Source organism: Leptidea sinapis, chromosome 30, assembly GCF_905404315.1.
Source record: "Leptidea sinapis chromosome 30, ilLepSina1.1, whole genome shotgun sequence".
In the NCBI taxonomy this organism is placed as follows: Eukaryota; Metazoa; Arthropoda; class Insecta; order Lepidoptera; family Pieridae; genus Leptidea; species Leptidea sinapis.
The window spans coordinates 5,768,641-5,796,090 of NC_066294.1; the positions used below are offsets into that span (position 1 = coordinate 5,768,641).

General features: G+C 33.6%; 1 protein-coding gene across 2 annotated transcripts in view; it reads right to left on the bottom strand.

The window, feature by feature from the left end:
- LOC126973889 (neuropeptide CCHamide-1 receptor-like) overlaps positions 1 to 27,450 on the bottom strand; it is a 51,147-nt gene that overhangs the window by 17,350 nt on the left and 6,347 nt on the right. For both annotated transcript variants that reach the window (XM_050821250.1, XM_050821251.1), the window contains exons 2-3: positions 10,712 to 10,909; positions 3,241 to 3,467 (exon numbers count right to left, since the gene is read on the bottom strand). In XM_050821250.1, the coding sequence (XP_050677207.1) occupies positions 3,241 to 3,467; positions 10,712 to 10,899 (415 nt within the window). In that variant the 5' untranslated portion in view covers positions 10,900 to 10,909. The remainder of the gene's footprint in view (positions 1 to 3,240; positions 3,468 to 10,711; positions 10,910 to 27,450) is intronic.

Genomic DNA, 27,450 nt, shown 5'->3' on the forward strand with positions numbered 1-27,450 from the left:
ATGGCACTGCTGTAGTGCCAACTAACTTACACGAATTAAGTTAATTTAAGATCTGAATATTATATGCCATTCGTTATTGCTAATCAGTGATAATAATTATATAAAATAACATTACTAACACAGTAATGAGTTAGTTAAATAAATGTTATTATTCATTGGGATATCTTTTAAGGTAGTTCATGACTTTGGTAGCGCTTGTTAACACATCAAGCTGAGAATAATAGTAGGTAAAAAGCTATACTGAGGTAACTTGTGGACATGGATAGTTCCATATATCCCACACAAACTCCGTCAAGATGTGAAATCTGCTCACTTCCAAAATAAAAACATCTTTATTTTTGTTTGAACTTCAAAACACTATCGCTGTTAACACAACAATGTTTATTGACACTTTTATTATCCGATCAATAAAAGTTAATTTGATTATCGAGTGAATGTTTACGTCCAACACATCTGGTTTTAATATTTTTAGAACTATGTTTTATTCAATCGCTATGCTATAAGCACGGACTAGTAAATAATAAGGACTCCGTGTCACCTTACATGACATGTACCGAAACAAGCCGATTAACGTGTAAATACATAGCCCCACGTACACACTTACACTACTACAGGCCGATAGGCGGCCATTATGAGAATTGTCATCGTCTGTGGCAGATCAGTTTGCGGTTCAATACAATATTTTAAAAATGCCGTCGTGCGTTGTGAACAAATGTAAAAACGATAGTATATAAGTATTTGTGGCCATATATGATTATTTAAGGGAGAAAAATTGTGTACTAGTATCCCCCGTAACCGCACACACACTAGCATAACGGTGCTTCACTTGCTAATATCACGGCGCGGAGTCCTTTTTTTTTACTCGTCCGTGGCTATAAGTATGATTTTGATTTTAAGAATGACGTTTGTTTATGTATTTTTAATAAAATTCAGCTATGAATGTTGAGGAAAATCTCGTTAATGGATAAATTTGTGAAAACTGCAAAAGTACGTTTAAGGGTAGGAATTAAGAATTGTTTTTTTACAGTTATTTATTCAGCCCTACATTAAGACCTTAAATGTACGGTCTCCATTAATAGGACAGATCCTTCTTAGTAAAAGCCAGTTTCGGAGGTCGTTTTTAAAGTGATAACCCTCACTTCTGAGATTAATTACAGAAATAAAATAAAATTTTATGGGCAATGCGGGACTCAAACCCACTTTAAAAACATAAAAAAAATGTTTAGATTTGCAAGAGATTCATCTCAAATCAATTTCCTCATATGCAAATATTGGGATTAAGCAGTTTATCAACTGTAAAATAGATCCTGTAGATGAAGCCACAACCTTAGAATTGAACAAACCATAGAAGATTTTATAAACGATACGTAACTCGAACGGTTGGCTCAGTTGGAAAGAGCGCTCGCACGGAACGCGAGAGGTCGCGGGTTCGAACTCGCAAACAAAATTTTATGAAGATGCGGAACTCGAGTCCCGCATCTTCAAAATAAAATTTTGTTCTCAGTTGTATTTGTGGTCTAAGCAAAGTTTAGTACTCTTCGGCTGGCTCATAAACATTTTCTACCGTCATATTTGGGTCAATCGTGTATCACGTGAAGGTTTTAATCACACTACAAACATAATCCCTAATACAATTAAAAGTTCTATTCTAAATCTTGCTGCAAGCTTAATATAGTGTGTTTGTGAGCAAGATCTACCTCGTTGGAAGATGAGATCCCGGCACAGGATTATTGATTGAACCCAAAACTCTACGGCATCGTAATCACTTTGAGACATAAGTTGTTAATTCCCATTAGACTAATTATTTCACTAGCCAGGACGGCCTTTAAACCACAACACAGCCTACATACACATACATAGACTGTGAGTCTATGCGAAAGAACCTACAGCTGTTTATAGAAGCCTAGAATAGCAGCGTGCTGTAATAGTTTTTTTCATGAAATTAAGGGACGAGACGAGCAGGACGTGCAGTTGATGGTATTTGAAACGCCCTGCCCATTACAATGCAGTGCCGCTCAGGATTCTTGAAAAACACAAAAATTCTGAGCGACAATACGATAGCGAGACATAAGATGTTAAGTCTCGTTTGCCCAATAATTTCACTAGCTACGACGCAATTAAATACGTCGTAATTAATAATGGTTGATATCATCACCAATTAAATCAAATAAGTTGTAATTAATAATGGTGAACATCATCACCAATTAAATCAAATAAATTAAATTCATACAAATTGACATAAAAAAATTGTGAAATACAGCGTTGAGTATGATCAGCGTTGGCGAGCCAATTATGCATTTAATATAAAGTTGCATTTCTTAGATCATTTATATTATTTCTAGATAGAGCCTCTTGCTTCTAGACAACTGACGAAAACAGGCCAGGTTTATTACTTAAGTGTGCGTGACAAGTTACGTCTTACACTTTGGATGTCAATCTTGTGTTAGTGTGCGTGCATTGCTCAAAATAGAGGTAACTGGCAAACTCAAATTGTTTCGACGAATTCACAGCTTTCACAGTCTATCTAGACGTATAAATGATCTAAGTTTCAAATCATAAAAGGAAGTAGATATGGTAATATTTTAATGATTGATCCTCTTTGTCCGAGATATCATCGATTCCAAAATATGTAGAACCGTTGACTTTCGTCGGTTCCATCCCCCCCGCCTTGAAATAATGAGTTTGTTCATATGTACGTTTATTCCTCATTTTATAATATCAGAAATGCTCTTGCAATTCGTCTGGTGTTACATATATGCATTAATTTTAACTAAATGGAATATAAATGACGACGGGGAGAATTTTATAAATAAAAATAGAATAAAAAATGGAGGCTAAGGCTAAGAGAACAAGTTTACTTAAAAAGTGGTTCATAAAACATTCTCAAATACTCAGGTGTCAAGTATTCAGATAAGACAGAAAACTACGCTTCAACTGATTTTAATTTGTGACTTGACACTCACTGTTATGGGCTAATGGTGAATTTGTTCCACCGATTACTGTTATAAACATAAAACACATTAAATAATTAAAACTTACGTAAGACATTCAAAAGTTATTTATTAAGACGGCTTACACTCTCGCCATTTCAAGCCGCGCACTACGAGCACATCTCCAATGTATTAGCCGGGACATTATATAACTGATGAACTGACTTACGAATGGTCCAAAACTAGGCGGTACCCACACCGATAAACCGCGAGTAAAGCCATGTTAATAAAGAACAAAAATCATGTTTACCTGAAGCATGTAGTTTCCTAAATGGGTCAACGATGGCAAAGTATCTGTCAGCTGATAGTGCTGTGAGGGTGAATACGGAGACACCGATGCTTACGTCCTTTGCGGCCTCCGAGAGACGGCAGACGGTGGCACCCCAGGGCCATGACTCCACCGTATACACGATCGAAGTGAACGGCACACAGGTCACAATCACCAGAAGATCTGCGAGTGCCAACGACAGAATGTACCTGAGAAAATACATACAGCTACAGATTATCTGTTTCGTTTTCATTTATTGAATATATAATGCCACCTCTCCACAATCGGCGCTTAAGGATGATTACGCGCGAGCACGATTGTGTCTAGTCGCCGATCATCGTTTATAATCGTGATCGCGGAGATCGGTGACTTGTCGGTTTATTTGGCATGCATCAAAGGGAATTCGTATGTAGTTGCGTGCGCTCGCCCACTCGATCGCCGGTTCACTGATTCATTCACTAGAGGACACTTGGCAGTGAGCGTTGCTGTTAGATTTCATTCAAAATTCGCGCCAATTTGTTACTTGGCGTTAGACACCATAATATAATGAATAAGCTGTCTGTGTATCGCTTTTCATTTCCTAGTGTCATTATCCCTCCTTTGGATAATCAGCACGCCAGTACATCGATCGCCGTTAATTAGAAGACACCTGTATTTGGTGTCTGTAAAAACCTCAATGGCCACCCTCGTGTAACGCGATACCTATAATCTATCCTAATTAAACCCGCTGAATCTTGTGTAAAAAAACCTTAAAAAATAGTGCGGTCCTAATTAAAACATTATAAATTGTGTGAGATACAGTGAAATTTAGCAGGCCTGCTGTGAGTTAAGTGTTTTTCGTGAACATCAAGAAAATCAGTGCATTGGCGTGGTCTACTCTGGACAATTGGACGCCAACGTGTGCGTCAAATACCTCAAGAAGAAACGTGACGTGAGTCTCTCAATTTTCCTGACATAATCCCAATCTGCTGGCAATGCGCGGACAGCTATAATCCAATGTGTATAATTTTTGTATGCAATACAAAGGGTTATTTTTGAGATTAGAAGCAAATACCGTAGTGTGGATTTGAGCTGAATTAGCTCCTAATTAATATACAGTCCACCAAAAATATTACAATATAAAATAGCTCATTAAAGATCCACCCCTCAGTCAATAATATTTCTGAGGATTGCCACTATCGTTATTATTTTTATGTCCTTCTTAATATACCAATCATCAAGGCAAAACAATCAACCAGTACCCGAGCAAAACAAACATAGCGCGAGTAAGTACTGGTTGGTCAAATGAAGAAACATTTAAATTCATGGAACTTTATCAGAACTATATGGACACCCCTATATTAATATCGGTAAGTATATAGGTACTCAGATAGTTATCGTTACTATGAGGTTTATAATTGCTCACTAATATTAATAATAATATTATTAAATCATGAAATCCATTATGTCCATTTAAAAGGACTGCCGCTCAATAATTGATTACGGACGATTGTGTGGATGCTTACACGATGACCAACGATTACTAACGATTACAGACGATCATACAAGTAACGATCATCGCCGATAGTGGAGAGGAGGCATAAAATAAAATTTATTCCTAATATTTAACATTATACAAAGATCTTATACTAAGTTCGTAAATCCTTGGAGGAAGGCCTTTAATTACAAAATGTTTATTTCAATGCAGGTCGACAGTCGGACAAAGACACTGAATAATATAAAGAACCTGATATTTTAAACTTAAGGGTACATAATCTTAAAAGACGATATATTAATAACTAATTTTCGTACTAAAAAAGAACAGCTGGTGATTTTTTTCGCTTATACTGCGAAATCTACTGAACCGATCAGAATAATACTTATACTAATAAATGCAGCGTATATCCTTGGTATACGATATGTGGGTGATTACTTATTCAGCACCTATATTTCTTGACTTAGAGATACCTATTCGCAATATCAAGTGGTTTAAGTATTGGGGAGTCCAATTATTCAACCACTTGAGATACGTCATTTCATTACAAAAAATATAATAAGATTCATGATTTATGAAAAGAATCAATCTTAGTAGTAAGCTATATTTGACAGTGGCTATCACAGTAAATTACATTAGGCGCAGTGAAACAGGGCTGCACTGAACTGTACCAAAGATACTTTACAAACCATAACCATACCTATTCTCAATACAAATAATTCTGTCAATGACAATATTTAACAACGAGCGGGCGCGGGGTGCTTAATCCACATGGAACAACATCTTTTGCCGGGTCAGCACTTGTAAACGAATAAAAAAGATTTTAATCACAATGCAGAGTTATAAAATAAAATGAGTCTAACTTCAAAAGGTTTAAGCGTCTTAGAAAAGCTCCAGAAATTTGTAGGCAACTACAATAGTAATAAATGTAATGTCATTTTAAGGAGGTCTTAAATTAGATTCTTGGGACGTTTAATAAAGATTGCAAGAAAATCTGAGACAAGTAATCTGCTCCGTATAGCTCAGCGGTTGGTAGCGGCGAAGGAAAAACGAATGCTAATTGGACGAAAGTGGCGCAGTAAAATATCTTTTATACTTCGCTTATAAGACGTCACGTCTCACAACATAAATACAGCTGCAAGTGTAAACAAAACAAATTAGCTGTCTGCTTTCGGATTAAGTTGTAAATTTCAAAGAGCTATTTTTGTTTTAATACAAAATATACATTATATACTAACTAGCTTACCCGACCCACGTTGTTCTGTACATAATAAATAAAATACTGTTGCTCATGATTTTATCAATAATATTTCATAACATATATAAGAATTATTTCGTTAAATATGCTCTGTTGTTATAATGAAATTGTTTCACAGCAGAATTGTCAATAAATTCTCTCATTAAAATTATGTCCATACAAAACAAATATTGGAAGTAAAAATAATTATGAGTCCCGAATCGAAATAAAAACTATCCTATCTCTCAAATTGGACTCTAAACTGCACTCTATGAAGTAATACCCATTAAAATCAGTTCATTAGTTTAGGAGTTCACTGGAAACAAACATCAGGACACTGTATTTATATACATACACATATATATATAGGTATATTAAGATTAAGATGTTGTTTACTTTTTAACCGACTTCAAAAAAGGAGGAGGCTCTCAATTCGTCGGTATGTTTTTATATGTTTGTTACCTCAAAATTTTCGATTGGGTGAACCGATTTTGATGATTCTTTTTTTATTCGAATGCTGGTGCTTTCCGTGTGGTCCCATTCGGTGTCATCTAAGATAAGTTTGTAACTACATACATAGTTATAGGTGAGGTGTGCTTGAGTAGTGAGGAAGCGAGAGGCGAGAGCGGGTCGCGGCGCAAGGACACCGAATCCAAAAATAACAATAATCGTTACTAGAATTAGATTAATTAATTAGATTGTATAAAAATATGCAATTATTTTTATACTTTTAAGTGCGTATCATATCTATTGTTTTGAAATAGTGTATTTGAAGTCGGTTGTTTTGTTGTTAATTTTTTTTTACCTTGAATTATGTCTGGGTTAATGACAAGCTTGCAATGGACGCGACAAGCTTATATTCAGGAACATTACCCAAGGAACTTCAGAGTTCACTTGAGGCGTCTTTGCTAGAGCGTTATTATGTCTCTGGTTGTTTAACTAACGTGAAGAATACTCAAGTGATGAGTACGCCTCAAATCTTACTTTTTCTTGTTTCTATATCTATGTAAGGAAAATGGTTTTTGTTTGAGGCACTTTCACGCATAGACCACTGATCGTATCGACATGAAACTACCACCATTCGGTGCGAAATTTATCCTAGATGGTTTATGGCTACTTTACGGTTTACCTTACGAATTCCAACATTCCTTCCTTTTAAAATTCGACCAGCGAAGCGAGCAGGAACGGCTAGTTTAAATATAACATTATGACCTTATGTCAAATCCCCACCATCTGGATGTGCGGTTTTCAAGGAACCAAGGAAGCTGACTTTCTCCACGCTCAACCAAGTTGTGGAATGAGCTGCCTAATGCTGTATTTCCAGGACGATCCGAAAAGGCTTTTCTAATGGGACAAATTCCTCGGGTGTTGCAAGAGAATATGGGCGACGGTGATCACTTAACATCAGATGACCCGTACGTAAAAAAATCCCACAAAAGATGACAGGAAGGACTTGTATAGATCAATCAGCTATAGAGCATGCTATCAAAATATCTGGTATGTATGCAACGGGGAAAACTGTTGCAGTAAAGATGCTATTCTGCAATGAAAATACATTATTTCTTGAGATTTGCTTCAGTTCTTGTAAAAAGCGTCGTAAAGGCTTCAATGTTATTGCTTGTGATGGCACTGATGAGCAGATCTGTTTTGCCTACAATAAGGTCGTCAAGAAATCTTCATGTAGTTGAATTTCAAGTTATCTTAGAGATTTATAAATACAATCTTTGTAATATGGATATACTGTTTACGTTATCTTTAATTCTTTCTTTCTTAGATAATTTATCCGTGTAGATAGCGCCTCTGGCTGCTAGACAACCGATGAAAACAGGCCAGGTTTAATATTTAAGTGTGCGTGACAATCTCCATCTCGCGTGCATTGCTCAAAATAGAGATTAACTGTAAATCTCAATTTCTTTCGACGTTTTCACAGCTGTCACAGTCTTTCTATACGCATAAGTGATCTAAGTAATCTTATTAACAGTTTGTATGGATTGATGCATCTACTGTTGTCAATATACATACATACATAAAAAATATTGTGTTTTTAAATAATTAACTTACATTTTTAGTTTTTTTCTTACTCAAATAATTCGAGACTGTAGATTTTTGATTGTTTCACTTTGATATATCGTAAGAATATGAATCTGTAAGAGTTTTGTGTTGAGTTTGAGTCTTACATGATAATATTATCCAAATTATTTGAGTTTTCTTTAGTATTAATTTCGCCAATATTTGTCTTTAAACAATTCGACACGTGTTTCGCCTCTACACGAGGCATCCTCAGCACAAGTTGAGTCGCCAAAATTGACAACGAGACATTGGTCTCGTGCCAGATTGTGTCTAAGTGTCGAATTGTTTAAAGACTAATATTGCCAGAATTAACACCAAAGAAAACTCAAATCATTTGGATAATTGTGGATTTCCGCAAAGTAACGCCTTACTTCAATAAAATTTCTAAAAAAAATAATAATATTATGTAGAACTTCGAAACAGACGCAAACTTTTGATATAACATAATTGATGACAAAACTGATACCGTGAGAAATTTACGTGACAAATTAGCTAGATTGAAAAACATCTATCTAGTTTCACATTATTTACGACAACTGTTTCTATCTCGTAAAAATGGCAGTAAAAAGCAAATTATCTGTCATGTTTATTTTATTTGAATCTTGAACACTTTTGTTTCCCTTGTTGCGCTTTTAAAAGTAATTTATTACCTATGTGAACATATCATTAATTATACCGAACACTAACAACGGGTTCTGATAGAATAATGAAAAAGAGGTTGAAACCAGTAAAATAGCGTATACTCTCAAGATTAAACCTACTTTTGTTCTAAATTCTGCTGTAGTCCATAAAGTTATGATGGTGCCAAGATGGGCATTTATACAAGTAGGCTACCACGAACAATGATTTTACAAAACGAATATATGAAATGAATTGTTAATGTAGGTCATAAATTATACAATCTTAATGTTGTGATATAAACAAAACAAATCTTATAATTATATTTACATCACTACCTACGATTACAGTAAATTAAAACTATCATTACGGGGAAGTATACAAAGAATACTGGCAGCATTCCGTGTTGGATAACTTGACTGATTTGTTGACTGAAATAGCTGCCAGCGCTTGGGTTTCCAGTAGCCCTATTGAGGGGCGTAGATAATACTTTGAGTTACATTGGTTATAAATTGTATACCATACCAATTACTGTCTAGTAACAATCATCTTAATAAACAAGTATACTTTTTTATGAAACTAAGAGACGAGACGAGCAGGACGTTCAGTTGATGGTAATTGATCGCTCTACCCATTAAAATGCGGTGTCGCTCAGGATTCTTGAAAGACCCAAAAATTCTGAGCGGCACTACAGTTGCGCTCGTCACCTTGAGACATAAGATTTTATGTCTATATTTGACATTTACGGCTATTTACTATTACAGGCAAAATCTTAATGCGTGAAGCATTGAGATTAAATTTAAAATGGGACGACCAGTTAAGTGACTATTTGTATAGTTCATTTAAAAGTTGGGTAACACAAGCTAATGAAATAAATAATATTAGAATTCCGCGTTGGTACTTTCGGGTCGGTTCGAAAACTGATAGTGACTGTGAAATTGATTCACAATTAGAACTTCACGTATTTTGCGATGCATCACCCAGCGCGTACGCAGCCGTCGCTTACTGGCGTAAGGAAATGAGCGATGGTCACGTAACAATTGCGTTCATCGCGAGCAAATGCAAAGTAGCACCCACAAAACCGGTGTTCGTGCCGCGTTTAGAAGTGCAAGGCGCTGTATTAGCATGCAAACTCGTAAATAGTATTAAATCCGAGCATCGCTTAGTACCAAAAAATACGTATTATTGGACAGATGCCACAACTGTGCTATACTGGATTAATAATCATAGTAGAACATATAAAGCTTTTATTGCGAATAGTCCCAAAGATGAGACCTTGTTTACCTTTCTGTCTGAAGTAGAAAACATGATTAACGGCCGACCGTTAACTCACGATTCTGTGGACCCGCGTGACCTAGAGGCCTTAACACCAAACCATTTTTTTTAGGTTCCTCGTTAAATCTTCCACAAGCCGGTATATTTGACGACGATGACTTATATCTTAGAAAGCAGTGGCAAATTGCTCAACGCTTAGCCGATTTATTTTTGTCTAGATCGATGAAAGAAGTCTTTCCCACCTTAGCTCCTCGTAGTAAATGGAATCGTGAGGGGACACAGTTACAAGCGGGTGATTTAGTTATTATAGTGGACCCTTCTTCTCCCCGAAATGTTTGGCCGAAAGGCATAATCCATCCAGGGGCTGATGGGCGAATAAGACTCGTGGGTATTTAGACCCAAAATGGGTTAATGAAACGGCCGGCATCGCGCGTAGCTCTACTCCTTAAGGGTGAGTGCCGTGACAACGACACGGTGGGGGAGAATGTTGACGATGGTTCCACCTGGCATAACAACCATAGATAGAAAAAAATTGTATTTAAAATAAGAATTTTTAATAAGAAGCCGCCCCGCATCAACGAATATGTGAGGCGTCAGTTGTCAATTACCGCCCACGCGCAATACTACGCGCGCCCGCATTACTTTTGTATTTTATATTATAGTCAGTGCTGTGTGTGTGTGTTCTTCAGAATAAACATTTACATCAAGTTCATAATTGTTTTAATCTCTTCGCCCTATCACCAACACTAAGCTTATTACCTAACAGAATTTCAACTTACGTGTTAGGCACATTTCTCATCGCCTTGTGTCTGATGAAGACTGCAACTAGCGCGCCATTTCCCAGCACTCCAATGATAAAGATGAACGCGAACAGTATGGGCACGACGTACGTCTCCACCCTCTGCGAGTACGGCAGGTAACCCTCTGTCTCGTTCAGGAGGAACAATGTGTCGTTGTAATCCTCCATACTGCATTATCTGTATAAATATAAAAAAATATAGGTTTTCATAGCACACTGTACTGAAATATATAATTTCAGAATATCTTTAAATATGGATATCATATATCAGATAGAATGTCGTTTACTTCGTCATAAATAACGTGGTTTCTTTTTACTTTAAATATCAGTGATGTGTCATCGGCAAACTATACTACGTTATGTTTTTTTTTTTCTCTACAAGGTTAGGTAGATCATTTATGTAGATAAGGAAGAGGAACGGTACAAGAATAGTCCCTTGTGGTATCCTCATCCTGAGAGCAGTCCCAGGAGATCTCCTGCCGTTTACGTCGACCCTCTGAATACCGTTGTTAAAATATGAAATCAGAAGATCGAGTGTAGTTTATTTTATGCTACAGTGCTTTCTTTAGCTTTGGCTTTCTGACTAGCATTGAATGTTGAACACAATCCCGCACCGTTCATAAATTTCGGTACAAATTAAATTTGAGGCTTAACATCTTATTTCCCCAAGGGAGGAGTGCAATCGCTATGCCGCTCAGAAGGTTGAGTTCAATCAAGAATTCTGAGCAGCATTGTATTATAATTGTAAGCGCGTATTTTGATCATCTCGAAATTTTTTCTTATAAAAAAATTATGCACTATTGTTGACACAATATTTCGTTATACTACTGCAAGTAACAAGTTAGTAGAGATAAGAGTTCTAATAGCGAGAATCGCAAAAGACAAGTAAAGAATTGAGAACGAAATGCTAGTTCCTTATAATTTCAGGTATTATCAACTCGAAACCGCCAGATACAGCATACATGTAACTTCCAATAGCGTCAAAATAGCAGAAGTTCATAGAAGGCCTAAATCGCGAAAGATATCCAGTTGTTAACTGTTTAAACGAAATTTAAAATATTTATAATAGCTTAGAAAAAATGTAGGTTAATATTATATTTTACACGCAAATTTAGCTTCATTGGATTCGATATTTCTAATAATATTACCCAAGACCGCAAATGATACAATATGACATGCTATTTCCACAAATAGGTTATGGTTCCAGAAATGGACTGGTTAAATACTGAGTCTTATTAGCATATTGTATTATAGCTCTTTACAGAGCTTTTGCCTATGGCACAGGTATGAATATTTTATCAAGACAGACCGTATTTTCGCATTTTAGGTGATTTGCAAATTAAGTAATTTGCAATTTGTATTTTCAGCCTTTTACGTTCTAATTAACTCTTGGCCCATCTATTTTATTTTATCAATATACAGTGCGCTTAGTTGCATAAAGGAAATACGAATAAATTAGCACAATTGTTTAGTCATGATGCTAGTATAAAGTACGCGGGGAAAATTTGACCGATTTAACCATCCCATTAAAATGGGTGCGTTCTAGGTTTGCCTCTGCACAGCTTGATATAATGACAGTTCTGACAGACAATATTGGTTTGAATGTTAATGGGATTCCATTAAAGAAATTCCTATGTATTGCAAATTCCTTTAAAATAATAAAATATAGAAATTCACAAAATATTATGTTCTTCCGACTTGGCTGGCAATAGGAAATTAAAAAAAAAAAAACAGTTTATACAATTCTTTATTCCCCATTAAATAAAAAACGTTAGTAATGATTAATAATCCGGTGGTAGTTTTAGTAAAGATCTCCGAATGGTCCGAAGCTAGTCGGTACCAACACTGATGAAGCGTGAGTTAGGTCGATTTATATGAATAAAATTTTACGTGTGTACAAAGTACGCATGTGAGAAGTGAAACCTGCATTGTGCATGAACCTCTAAACTGCATATGAAGTCCTGGTTAATTTTGCTAGGATGACACATGATTTCAACATAAGTCGTGCGTATGACATAAGAATATATGTGCGTATACATATATCAAATCAAATCAAATCAAAATATTTTATTGCAAGTCACATTTTACAGTAGGATGGTTGGTACATTGATGGGTAGACAATATGTGACGCCCTGCAAGGGCACAGCAACGTTATACATAAAAAAAAAAAGAAGTCATATACATTTTTTACATTCTTATACTAATTCTGTAACTAATTCTCACACTTGTTATTAAAAAATTCGGGTAAATCGTAGAAGCATTTTGAAACTAAAAAATTTTTAAGATGTCTTTTAAATAGAGAAGGCTTCTCTTTATTTTTAATTTCGTTTGGGATGTGATTATAAATTTTTATTGCCATGTGGTGAGGGCTCGATGACACTTATGACATACTTGTTTGGGGAATTTTTAATTTGTTTAAATTTCTATTATTTCGCTTGTTATTTGGTAGTGTTGAGTATAAGTCCGAATGTTTTTTAACAAATTTACATGCTTCTAGGATGTAAATTGAAGTAAGGGTTAAAATTTTGTGTTTAATAAAATATGGTCTACATGAATCCATCTGCTGAATATTTTCTAAAATTCTGATACATTTTTTCTGTTGAATAAATATATCTTTTATTTCAATACAGTTTCCCCATATTAATATTCCATATGATAATCTAGAATGTGCATATGCATAATAAGCAGCAAGGGCAGATTTGAAATCTGTTACGCGTTTTAGTTGGTAAAGAGCATAAGTAAAAGATGACATTTTGCTTTTTAATTTCTGTAGATATGGCTTCCATGTCAAGTGTGAGTCTAAATCAATTCCCAGTAGTGTAGCTGTGTCAACTGTTTCAAGTTGTGAATTTTTGTAAGAATAAGATATATGTAAGGGGGATTTTTGATAAGGTTTAAAAGGTATAATTTTAGTTTTATTAATATTAAGTTCAAGATTATTATTATTTAGCCAATAAAAGATTTTGTCCATTGTAATATTTAATTTTTCTTCTAGTTGTTTTAAATTAGAGCATGGGATCAAAATAGAAATGTCATCAGCAAAAAGAGTACAATCATCATCTATTAAGTTAGGAAGATCATTTATGTATATGAGAAACAATATACAACCCAACACACTGCCCTGTGGAATCGATCCTGATAAGTGAGCTTTATTAGATCTTATGTGGTCTATCTTTCCAGTCTCGAAGTTAGTATTTTCTATTTCCACATATTGAAAACGATTATTAAGGTAAGATTTGAACCATTTATGGGCAATTCCTCGAATTCCTGAGAGAAATAATTTTTCTAGTAAGATATCATAAGAGACTCTATCGTATGCTTTGCTCATGTCAAGCAGTAGGCCAACTGAATATTTTTTATTATTAAGTGAATCAAATATTTTTTGTATGTATTTGTATATCGCTAAAGTTGTGGAATGGTTTTTCCTGAAACCATGTTGGCTTTCATTTAGGATATAATATTTTTCCAGAAAACTACTTAGGCGTATAGCCATTGCAGTTTCAAATATCTTCGCTGATGTAGGTAGAAGGGCAATAGGTCGGTAATTATTTACATCAGATGTGTTTCCTTTCTTATATACCGGTTTTATTATGGATATCTTTAGATCGTCCGGAAATAATCCTTCACAGAATGATTGATTAATAAGTTTAGTGTAGGGGTAGGTTAAAATATCAGCACATTTTTTTATTAAAAAAGGGGGGATTTCATCTATTCCGAAAGAGTTTTTATTCTTAAGATTTTTTATTATGTTAAAGATGTCTTTGGGTTCAAACGAATTTAGAAATAACGAATTAATTAATTTATTAGAATTTATAGCTATATTGTCGTTTTTTACTTTAGGGCTTGATGAGATGGATAAATAGAAACTATTAAATGTATTAGCAATAATTTTCGGATCTACTATAATATTATTCTCTGAAGATTTAAGACTTATGTTTTGCTTTATTCTTATAGTACTTTTATTTGTTTCATTTTTTATTATTTTCCACATGGATCGTGTTTTATTATCAGCTGAGCTGAATTTACGGATATTTATAATTTTCTTAGATTATACAACTTTTTAAAACTTTGCAATATCTCTTATAAAAATTTGTTAATACTTTATTTTTGGTTTGTGATACAAGGCGTTGTAATAATCTTTTATTTTGACATGATTTTTTAATTCCTAGTGTTAAATAAGGTTTATTTTGGTTTAGAATAAATTTTGTTAGTAATTTAGGTATGCATTTATTCAGGGCAGTAACAATTATATTTAGGAATATCTTATAGTTTTCGTTAACGTTATTGTTAGGCTTAAGTTGATCATCCCAGTTGATATTCGCGAGTTCGTTTTTAAATTTATTTATATTAAAGTCATTAAATTTACGTTTTAATTTAATGAAAGACTGTTTATTGTGGAAGGTAAAAGGTAATGTGAAAATGATGCCCTTGTGATCTGATAATCCAAAATCATATACTTCAATTTTTGAGCCTTCTAGATAGAAATTTGTAAAAATTAGGTCTATGCACCTTTTAGTTGTAGGAGTTATTCTAGTAGGCTTTGAGACTTTTTGATGGAAGTTATAACACAACAAGAGGTTATTGAGTCTGCTTTTTTCCTTTGCATCTAGAAAATCAACATTCATGTCTCCCTTAATAATAATGTTTTTATTCATTTCTTTTTTATTAATGTTAATGAGGAGATTTTCTAATAAGTTGTAAAACAATTGTACTTCTCTACTACTATTAGGCCAGTACAGATTAATCAGTAGTAGATTATTTTTAGGTATCTCTATTGCACATACTTCGAATACCATTTCGTTAGAGATAACTGACATATCAACACGTTCTAAATATTCTAAATTATTTTTAACAAATATGCAAACACCGCCGCCATCATGATGTATACGACAGAAGGAAGCTGCCATGATATAATTATTTATGTGTAATGTTTTTTGTTTTTCTATAGATAACCAGGTTTCCGAGATACACATAACTTGTAGATTAGGTAATTCAACAGTTAAATGGTCAAGTAGATGTATTTTATTGCAGATGCTTTGCATATTTTGATAAAAGATATTTAACTGTTTTGACGATCTGTTTGTAATATTTTGTGTGTTCATGTCTGAACTAGGTCCGAAAGTTATATCTATTTACCATTTTACGCTCATTTCTTAATTCACGATCAGTTCGGCGTTGTACATTACTTATATTTTCACCTATATTTGTAGCGGGACGACGTCGAGTTGAATGCTCGCCCGGCGATTTATTGAAGGTAGATTTAGATTTCACGCCATCGGTTATGTTGCATTTCTTATTGTTTATATTAATATGCTGAACGTTCTCTTGCGATGAAGTGCTGTGTTCTAAGTCTGTTGAAGTGTTGATTATAGGTTGTGGTGTATTTGTTGAATTGTGCAATTTAGATTGAGGTGTCGGGGCCGCCTCAGTCAGTATCGCATCATACATAACAATAAAATAGTATGCATATTTCTGTCTCATTCTTTGCCAGCTTAATCCTACACATTTTTGTATTTGTGTCTCTTACCTGTCGGTTTTTCCGTTGCATCCGGTTTGAAATCACAACGATTCTAAAGAAAATTTCACTTCAAAAAAAAAATTATGTAAACGACATGATTACTGTCAAGTCGTTAAAATACCTTTACAACTTTATGAGTTAAACTTTGATCTACGGCCGAAGTTTGTAAACGACAGCTCAGGGTAGGAATTGTGATTACATCTATGTAATAAACTTAGTAAGTATAATAAACTCTTAGTGCGTGACAAATGAGTTGTAAGGAGATTTACTTACTTCAAAGATATCATTATTTGGAACTTGATGTCCACCGGTTAATGATGCCTTGACCTTGCGATAATATATAGTAATTTGGCTTTATTGTTCACACTCTCTATTGTATGTAAAATAACTTTGGTGTCTTCCTATTTGTTAAAGTATTCGAGTCAAATAAATGTTCTAAGTATTTTAGAAAATATTTAGGGTGGTTCCAAAGTTCAGGCGATTTTCTTAAAAAAAGACTATAATTATTTATTGCAAGAAATTTAGATAGATAAGTATGTTTTTCCAAATTTTTAAAATAATTCCATGAAACTGGTTATTTATGTAATAGAACATGTTATTAACTACCGATTGAAAAAAACACATAGATATGATGATTTTTAACAGTCTTTCACAACAAAAAAGATAAATGCACGTTTTAAAAAAACTACAACAGATACAAGCCCATTTAATCGATTTTTCTCGATAATTTTGCGTCTACTTTCATGATTTTTCCGGGCGGCTACATGTCACTGAACGTCATTGTATAGTCTACATTTTTATTGATTCTATGATACATAACATATCAATTATTTGAGTTTATTACTACGTTAAATTGCACCCTTAATATTATTATTGATTTTTAAATACATATAAATTTTAAGGCACTTTTTTCAAGCCTTCGCATGCTTTACAACATCAATTGTTATGGCCATGACCATGCAAGTTGTAACTTAAGCTTAATAAATAAATAATGTTAACGAACTAATTAGAAAAAGTAAATCGGCAATTCTAGTGCCATCGTGCAAGTTATAAGGTTAAGCTGTGGCCTTGTATGGTTGTAACAGTAAATAGCTAAGTAGTGTTAGTGACTCCTATTGGCTGTTTTGTGCGCCTCAGACTTGAGTATATATCCTATAATTAAGTACGAGTAGATGTAAAATAATTTATCAATATATTATTTTGAGTTCACGTCAACTGCAGACTGAGTATAATTTAAAATGAATCTTATTAGCGCTCAGCTAAGGTATCTATTCCTTTTTTTTTTTTTGGGTTGGCAACCCCGGCACTGAGACGTAAAATTAACAGCTGATTTTAATTTTATTTTAAATAATTAGAAATATTGAAAATCAATAAATCTTGATTTGCTATTGTGTACATTAAAGTTATAAATTATATAAAATAAGTGTGGAATACCGCAATAATCTCAAGAAGATAATGGAATACTAACTTAGTTGTACCGGCCCAACTGTCATATTACAAAATTCAAAAAACAAAAACGAGGGAAGTATTTTGTTCTATTTACTTACAACTAATAGTTGTTAGCGTTGTAGTGCGTTGTTCGTTTCGTAGCTATATTCAATTTATAACACTTTTACACTACTCACAGTTGTGAGTTACGTTCATACTCACTACATTGGCCCTGTTTGTCTCTCTCAACTTGACAAAAATGTGGAAGCTGAGCTGAAGACCACAACATCAACTGCCGCATACAATATTCACCTACATCCTTCTTACACTATACATACTAATAATAGCAAGGAAAAATATAGTAACTAATCTAATTGGCAATTAACCATAGTAAACCATTGAGTTCTGCACTTTTGGAGTTAATTTCTAGATTCTGTAAACCTGTATCCTCTTCTCACACACTATTATAACAAGATTATACATAGTTTTATATTTTGACAGTTACTTAACTACTGCCTACAAGTTCCCAAGACTTCAAGCCTCACTATGCAAACCCGGAAGGCTACCATGAAAGAAATGGAAAACAAGCTGAGCTGTGCTGCTAAGGAGCTAAAGAAGTCAAAGGATCTTTGTCAAACACTTTTAAATGAACGGGAAGAGTGTGAATTGGAGATCCAAAAAGTATTTAAAACAAACTCTTCTCTTAAGTCCGAGCTGGCAGACATGCACCAAAAATGTTCAGATTTAACCTTAGAAAGGGACAGCTTACATAAAATCATTAATTCATTTGACAAATGTAGTTCTGAATATGAATGGACTTTAAGTCGAATAAACATACTTGAGTCTGAATTGCTTCTAAAACAAAGCATGGTAACTGTAGATTTAACAAATGAAAGCTCCACTAATAATAAGAATTATATTACAACAAATTCTCATAAAAAGATAAAGAAATATTTAAAAATCAAAAGGTTTATAGCAAAAAGTAGCAAACTCCTTAATAACCAATTCCTAGGCCAAAAATTTTGCAAAATTAGGTCAAAAAACCAAGAGTTGCTGAAAAAATTACAAAAATATAATAAAGAATTAACAGAGTCAATAATTAATATAATAATTACAATACATAAAGTTGATACAGATATATTAAATAATAAAATATCTTCTCTAGAAACAATGTTGCAAAACATTACTCAAAAATATAATTCAGCGCAGGAGCAAATATCAGAACATATAAAGCAGGCTGATTGCTTAATTAAATTAGGCAATGAAAACATGGAACACTTTGAATCCTTTATAAACAATAATAATATGTGCCACTGCTCCAGCACAACTAATAAACATTCACTAGAAAATTATCAAGACCAAAGTGTATCCCCATTAAAAACTAGTCAAAGTATGGATACAAGTGCATCAAGTAGGTTTATATTATTTTCAGACAAAATTGGCCAAGGGTTTGGACCTTTATTAAATAATGCAGTTGCAAAGAATTGTGAGTTGATAAATATATGTAAACCCAATATAACTTTCAATAACCTCATAAATTCCATACCAAAAATAAATCTAAAAGAAAAAACAATCATAGGTATAATGTTTGGTAATAACTCTCATAATATTAGAAATAAGGACCTAATTAAAAATATAGAAAAATTAATTAATATTTCCAATAAGACAAAATCTAAAGTGATGATGTGTACATTCCCATACTCCTCGGATTTGACACAGGAGCAAAATAGAAAAATATTTAAATTAAATACAACTTTGTATAATGCGACATTCCACAACAATGAAAATTTAATTTTATTTGACACAAATAAATTCATTAATTATAAAATGAAAATAACCAATGGTAACCTATACCTACCATTTAGAGTTAAGCGACAGCTGGCTACTTTAGTAGCTTATAGTCTTAGTCAACAAACTACTTCCTCTGTAGTATTATTTAATAAACATGCCTCTATTGGGCAAAATTGTAAAATAATCGACATACAAGCCCCTATTGGGGAATGTATTAGTACTAATGTACAAAAATATAACAATGAAGATTTTTCTTCAATTAATTTAAATTAAGTTATTTGACAAGGGAGGACAACTCTTGCAATATCATACAAAATAGGCAACATTCACCAAATATAAATGTTACTGCTATAGATAATCATAATATAAAGCTCATAAATATTGTTCACCAGAATATACAAGGTATCTCAAGTAAGGAATTAGAAATTGAACTGTTTTTGAGCTGCTGTAATATAGATATATTATGTATTACAGAACATTGGCGTAAGAGTCATCAGCTCCAGTTTAGTTTTAGAGAACATAAAGTAGTCAGTTCGTTTTGTAGAAGTAGGGCAATACATGGAGGTTCCCTAATTATTATTAATAATAGATTAAAATGTAAAAATAGAAGAGATATTGTTAATCTCTCTATAGAACAACTAATTGAGATAGCTTGTATAGAACTAGAGCAATTTATTATTGTAAGTGTATACCGCCCCCCCACTGCATCATATGAACAATTCCAACATAGAATGGAGGAGGTACTATCAAAATTTAGCAAAACTAGCAAGTCAATTATAGTGTGTGGAGATTTTAATATAAACTTGCTTGAACCTTCGGCCAATTGTACTAGCCTTAAAAATTTATTTCAAAGTTTTAATTTGTTCAATGTATTTTGGGAACCTACTAGAATCACTTCTACAACAGCAACCTATTTAGATAATATTTTTACAGATGTTACTATTACTAGTAAACTCATAATTAATAATCTTCAGTCCGACCATAGTGGGCAACTTATAAAAGTAAATACAAGATTGGACAATGTCAGACCAAAAAAGGTGACGATTATACCAGTTACGGGTAGCCGTCTTGAGAGGTTTAGAAATAATTTGGTAAATACGATACCATTTTTACACTGTGGTGAAACTGCTAATTTTCACTATAACTTAGTCTTCAATTCCTTCTGTGAGGAATTTGACAGGATTTTTACTCCAGTAACGGTGACAGTAAACAACAAACATAGTTTTAATGATTGGGCAACAATGGGTATCCACAACAGTCGTAAACGCTTATATGACCTTTATTATGAGAAACATTACAATAATAGTGAAGAATTTAAAATATATGTAAAAAAATACTCCAAGCTTTTTAAAATAGTTTGTCATGAAGCGAAAACACGTTTCATTGCAGATAAAATTAAAAACAGTAATAATAAAGTAAAAGCGACTTGGAGTGTAATTAACAATGAAACTGGTAGATCGAATTGCCGTAACACCTCTATCTGTTTAAATATTAATAATCGCGTTATAAATTCGGAAATAGAAATTGCAAATGAATTTGATAAATACTTCTCCGAAATCCCGATTGTCACGACCAAATACCTTAACGCTTCGCCAAAAGCAGCATATGATATGCTTAAATTACACGTACCAGTATCTTCTACTGACTTGAAATTTAAGTATGTTACAGGTAGCGATATAATAAAAATTTTCAAATTAATTAACCTAAAAAATACAAAAGACCTATGGGGCCATTCGACTAATATTGTTAAATACATACTTGACATTATAGCACCTGAATTAGCAATAATATTTAATGAATGCATAGATGAGGGTGTGTTCCCTGACCTCATGAAATACAGCAAAGTTATACCTTTGTTTAAATCGGGCAGTTCTTTTGACCCTGCTAATTTCAGACCTATTTCATTGCTGCCTGTTTTTAGTAAAATTTTTGAAAAACTTTTGCTTCAACAGCTACAAATGCATTTTTGTAAATTAATGAACAAAAATCAGTTTGGTTTCACTAGGGGTTTATCAACAATTAATGCGGGTACTAGACTCATTGAGCACATCTTTGACGCCTGGGAAGAGTCACAGGATGCATTGGGCATTTTTTGTGATTTGTCAAAAGCATTTGACTGCGTCCACCATGAAACTTTACTCCTAAAACTAAAGCATTATGGAGTGAAAAATAGAGCCCTAAATCTGTTAAAATCATATTTAAGCGAAAGAGTTCAGATAGTCGATGTAAATGGCAAACGGTCTTCGGGTAAACCTGTGCGAATAGGTGTTCCACAGGGTTCTATTCTCGGTCCTTTCTTGTTTCTTATATATATTAACGATCTACCGTTTGTGGTAGATGATAGCCATGAGATTGTATTGTTTGCTGATGATACTTCACTTATTTTTAAAGTGAAGCGACGTGCGGATATTGATGACGAGGTAAGCAATGCACTCTCAAAGATAGTGCGTTGGTTTGAGACGAATAATCTGCACTTAAACAGTAAAAAAACAAAGTGTTTACGGTTCATTACACCAAACACAGCGGAGGTACAAACCAACGTACTTATAAATGACCAGAGATTGGAACTTGTGGACACTACGGTCTTCCTGGGTATCACGTTAGATAAAAAGCTTCAGTGGGGTCCACATATTACCCATCTAGCAGATAGACTCAGCTCTGCGGCATATGCAGTTAGAAAGATTAGAGAGTACACGAATGTTGCGACCGCTAGATTAGTGTACTTTAGTTATTTTCACAGCATCATGACTTACGGTATATTACTATGGGGTCATGCTGCTGACATTGATATAGTGTTTGCTCTGCAAAAGAGAGCTGTTCGTGCTATATATCAGCTTGGTTATAGACAGTCTCTCAAAGAAAAATTTAAAGAAATAAATATTATGACTGTTTATTGTCAGTACATTTATGAAAATTTAATATATGTTCACAAAAATCGTCACCTTTTTGCTCTTAATAGTGATTTTCATTATTATAACACTAGAAATAAGGGATTGCTTGTAACTAATTCTAGTAGGCTTCATAAGATACATAATAGCTTTAAGGGTAAATGTATACACTTCTACAATAAAGTCCCAGCCACTGTTCAGGCATTGTCTATAAATAAATTTAAATGTTTTATAAAAAAATGGCTCTGTCGTAAATCCTATTACTCCACTGCTGAATATCTAAATGATCGGACAGCCTGGGACTAGATTGTGATTATTTTATAGCAACTGTACAATATTGTATATTTTTATTGAAAAGAGCGCAAAAAAAAAGAATGCTGGGAGAGTTTCTTGCGCCGCTTCTTCTCTCTCAGAGCGCCATTTGTTTCCGAAGCGGTAGTAGTATCTAGTAGTATAAGAAATGACATCAAAAAGAATTCTAAAGGAATCAATTTTGAGAAAATAAATGCCTTTTATGCCTTTTATGCCTTAAAAAGGTGTTGACTGAGTAAAATTTCTAAATAAAAAACTATTACAATATAAATTATAATAATGAATTCCCAGCCGTTGTTCAGGTATTCATCTAAAAATACATTTGAATGTTTTATTAAAAAATTACTCTATCGTAAGTCCTACTCCAAAGCTGAATATCTAAGTGATCGGACAGCCTGGGATTAATTTATGATTATTATAAAATATTGTATATTTTATTTAAAAGAGCGCAAAAAAAGCTTCTTCTCTCTCAGGCCGCCATTTGTTTCCGAGGCGGTAGTAGTATCTAGTATATTAGAAATGACATCAAAAAGAATTCTACAGGAATCAATTTTGAGAAAATTAATGCCTTTTATGCATATTCGTCTTTATTCTGTGGTTCTAATCAATTTGAAGTAAAGTAAAACAGCTCAATTCTATTTCACTTCCTTTTTATGTTAATATTAATAATATTGCTAAATTTTCTCAATTTCGGGTAAATCTGTTCATGGAAAACTTATGCAATTAATATGCTAGCGTCGAGTTATGAAGCTGCTTTTGAGTAGCGTAATTCATATTCAATGGCAAGGTCGCGTGCTCAATTTCGAAGTAAGGCTGTGTATCCACCAAAAGGGAGAGGAGAGGAAATGTATTTTAATAATCAATCAGATTTCGTTATTTCCACATCTCCTTCTACGCTTCTTCGCTCTCGCTTGATCACTCGACGCGGCTCACATACATATTATATACATTTTAAATTATACTCAGTCCACAACTGATGAAAAAAAAAACAAATACCTAGATAAATTATTTTATCTACACCGATGCTTTAAATCCTCTATTAAAGATTCTGAAACAGTTAGCTTATTGCCAACATTAAAACACCCAATGTTCTAATAACCATTACATCCTCCAAACGAGTGTTGTAATGTTGTACTGAATTTCATAACAACACTCCTATTTTTTTTTCCATCCCTTCATGCTCAAAGAGTTTGAACAGACACCCACATTCTTATTGCACGATGCGTGGTATCTGTATGAATTTCAAAAAAAGAACATTTTCGTTTACGCGTGTTCCACACTACCAGAACGTCGCGCGCCGTAAAAAAAGTAAGTTATTCGAATCCCCGCCATTTTTATTCGATATTTTTATTGTTTTGGATTCATCTCAGTCAACATTTATCAACTAATCTGCGCTTATGTTATAAAGGAAAAAAATTGCACTATCGACAAAATGTAATCGTGAACCACCTTAATGTCATTTTCCTACAGTCATAATACACAAATAAGATCGAAATTACTTGAACCTATGTAACTTTCATTCATCAAATCAAATCATTTTATTAGACACTGATAGACCACCACCTGTCTTAGAATCTCTTACGTGCAAATATAAACCTAACTATTTTAATGATTAATTTTAAATAATTATCAGCAATGTAGGCCATTAAGCAATTTTGTCGATGATACGAAGTTGTTGTTTTCTATTTTACATGTGATTTTGCTTATTAATTTGTTAATAATTTTACTTTTAGTAAGAGTAAGTTTTCTTGCGTGGATTCCGGCATATTTAGTGATTACTCGTTCTCACAGTGACAGGCGCAATCACGATTCAAATCAAATCAAAATTACTTTGTTTTTATTACGTAGGTCGTGAAAATGACGCTCATGAATATCAAAAATTACTTTTCTTATATTTTAATTTACCACCACTACGTATACCGGCTGGATTATGGGTATTATATTACACGGCAGAAATAGGCGCCGTTGTAGTACCCATAATTTAGCTGGCATCCTGTGTAAAAGAGTCTGTTTATAACATGAGAATTGTCAACTGAATTCTAGCAAATTGTGTAAACAAATCCCTCTGAACTTGGCGAATTTTCTATTTTTGAATGAACGTTAGAGATCTTAATTAAAATTTAAATACGTATTATATTGTGCAAGCGAATCTTATTAAGGTTTCAAATTGGTAAATCGATTATCGAGTATCCCCGAGGGAATACTCGTCTAAGTCATTATAATTGAATAATTATAAAGACTTAGTGATTATGTTTTTAATAAGTAACTCTTCTTTTTACTTTTACTAGGGGGAGGCTCCTTTGCACATGATGCCGGCAAGATTATGGGTACCAAAACGGCGCCTATTTCTGCCGTCAAGCAGTAATGTGTAAGCATTACTGTGCTTCGGTCTGAAGGGCGCCGTAACTAGTGAAATGACTGGGCAAATGAGACTCAACATCTTGTCTCAAGGTGACGAGCGCAATTATATTGCCGCTCAATTTTATTGTGTTTTTCAAGAATCCTGAGCGGCAGTACATCGTAATGGGCAGAGCGTATCATTAACCATCATCCTGCTCGTCTCGTCCGTTATTTTCGTAAAAAAAGATTATGTTTTTAATAAGTAACTAAATTACAAGGTCTTATTTCTATAGAAGATCTACAGTTGATGGACGAAAGAGTTGTGAAGTTTTTTTAAAGACGACTTTCGAACAAAATGTTCACGAGAGCAACACAGAGTATTCTGAAAGTATCCCAGAAAATGTTCAAACTAAAAGTATTACGTTATTCATCAAGAATTGTTAAAAAACTTTTGTGTGGTAAAGGTTACTATAACATAAATGACTTTCTTAATGATACGTGAGGTTGCGAATGGAGCGACCGCCCTCAGGCTATTAAATAATATGTTTAATTGTACAATATTGCTTTGTTAACCTATTTTTAAGAAAAAAAAACCCGCTGAGTTTGTTGCGCCTATTCTTCTCAGGTCAGAGGCAGTTTTGGAATGGGTGGTAATTTTTGACTTTCAATGCCTAAGTAATGTACCATCCAAGGGTGCATATTTAATTTTTGATGTTTTGATATATTATTGACAAAATCATATAAAAACATTATTTTACTTATTATATACAGAACAACGTCTGTCGGGTCAGCTAGTTTTGAATAAAAATATTTGAATTTGAATTGCGGAGAACAAGTCTATATTTTAATGCGTCAGCTGGTTTGTAAGACAGTAACAAAAGATTGAGCTAAGTGGAGGGAGTTCGATGAGGCAAACAAGAACTGCGAAAGATTTTGGAAGCGACATGGTTCTATTATGGAGTGCCCATAAGTCTGGCGTCACCATCAGAATAGTTGAATGGTACTATCTTATCACAACACCTGAAAACTTTCTTTTCAAAAGCAAGGTGGTCCTTTGTTATTTTCATATTTTCACCAAATGAGGGTTTCTGTAAACTTATGATAGGAATATACCGATGAATTGAGAGCCTTCTATTTTTTAAGGTCGGTTGATAAAAAATATGACCTTAATATTGTACTTAGACTTTACTCAGCCTTAACTTACGTAAAAGTTAGCTAAGATCAAGCTTAGCACAAACTCTGATGTGGTACTTATCGTTTGGCAGCTGAGATTAAGCTGAGCTTAAACTAAGACTCATAATAAGATAAGAAGAAATTACCGAAATAGCGCATAGTTGACACCATTTCTCGACGGTTTATTTATATTTAAAAAAAAATAAGAAGAGAATTCATTTTTTCATTACATTTCTATTCTTATAACCATTGCGAAAAAAAATCACCAAAATACCCCTAACTTTTACAGTTGGAGCTATGCTAATCATTCAATCTATATAAAAATTGTTCGACAATTTATTAATTGTACATCAATACTATTTAACATGACATAGTTTTGTATATCTTGTAAAGAATTGTATTTTCGTTTGTAATAAATAAAAAATGCTTCTAATTCCGAATTAAAACTATGGCGATCTTGTACATTATACACAGTGCATTTTCGATTATTATTAAATAAACTGTTACAATGGATAGTAAACTAAATGATTACAGTATCCAAAACTTATTTCTTAAAGAGATGAATGATTTATGCGAAATGCGTTCGTGTTTACTTATTTGGTATGAGAAACGTAACGCATTTTTAGATGCGTGACAGCTATGTTTGTAAATTTTATAATTTTTGTTATCTCGTATAATTATGGGTATTTAAAAACGTTGGAGGGTCGACGGAACAGCAGCTGTTGTTGATGATGCAAGAATTGTTTTTCGTAAGTCGTCATTATAGTGGACTTAAGCTTAGCTCGCACTCAAAGCGATGCTTGTATCCTGAATCACTAATTAATCATATTTGTTTAGGGGAATGAATCATATAAATGCCTAATAAGGGCGAATTTAGCTTTTCAGAACCACATGAGGAGGAACATAAATATTATATAGGGTGTTAAAAATCCTGTACTATATATTGAGGCGTATCAAATAGTGAGAACAAACAAATATTGATTTTCAGGAAGTAAGCACTTTAAATAAAAAATATGAACGTATCCAATTGTAAAAGATTGGACACGTCTGCCAGCGGACCTTTTTAATTTTTACCCGCCCACACCCATTTCATTCATGTACCCTGAGAAGATGGGCAGGCAGCGGGCGGGCGTTAGTCAAAACGAAAGTTTTATATTAAACATCTGATGCTAGGTATATGACATTGGAGCGAGGCCAGGGCGATTACCTTAGTTTACTGATGAAATAAATGTCAGGGTTTCTCAAGAATTTTGTAAACATTTAATATGA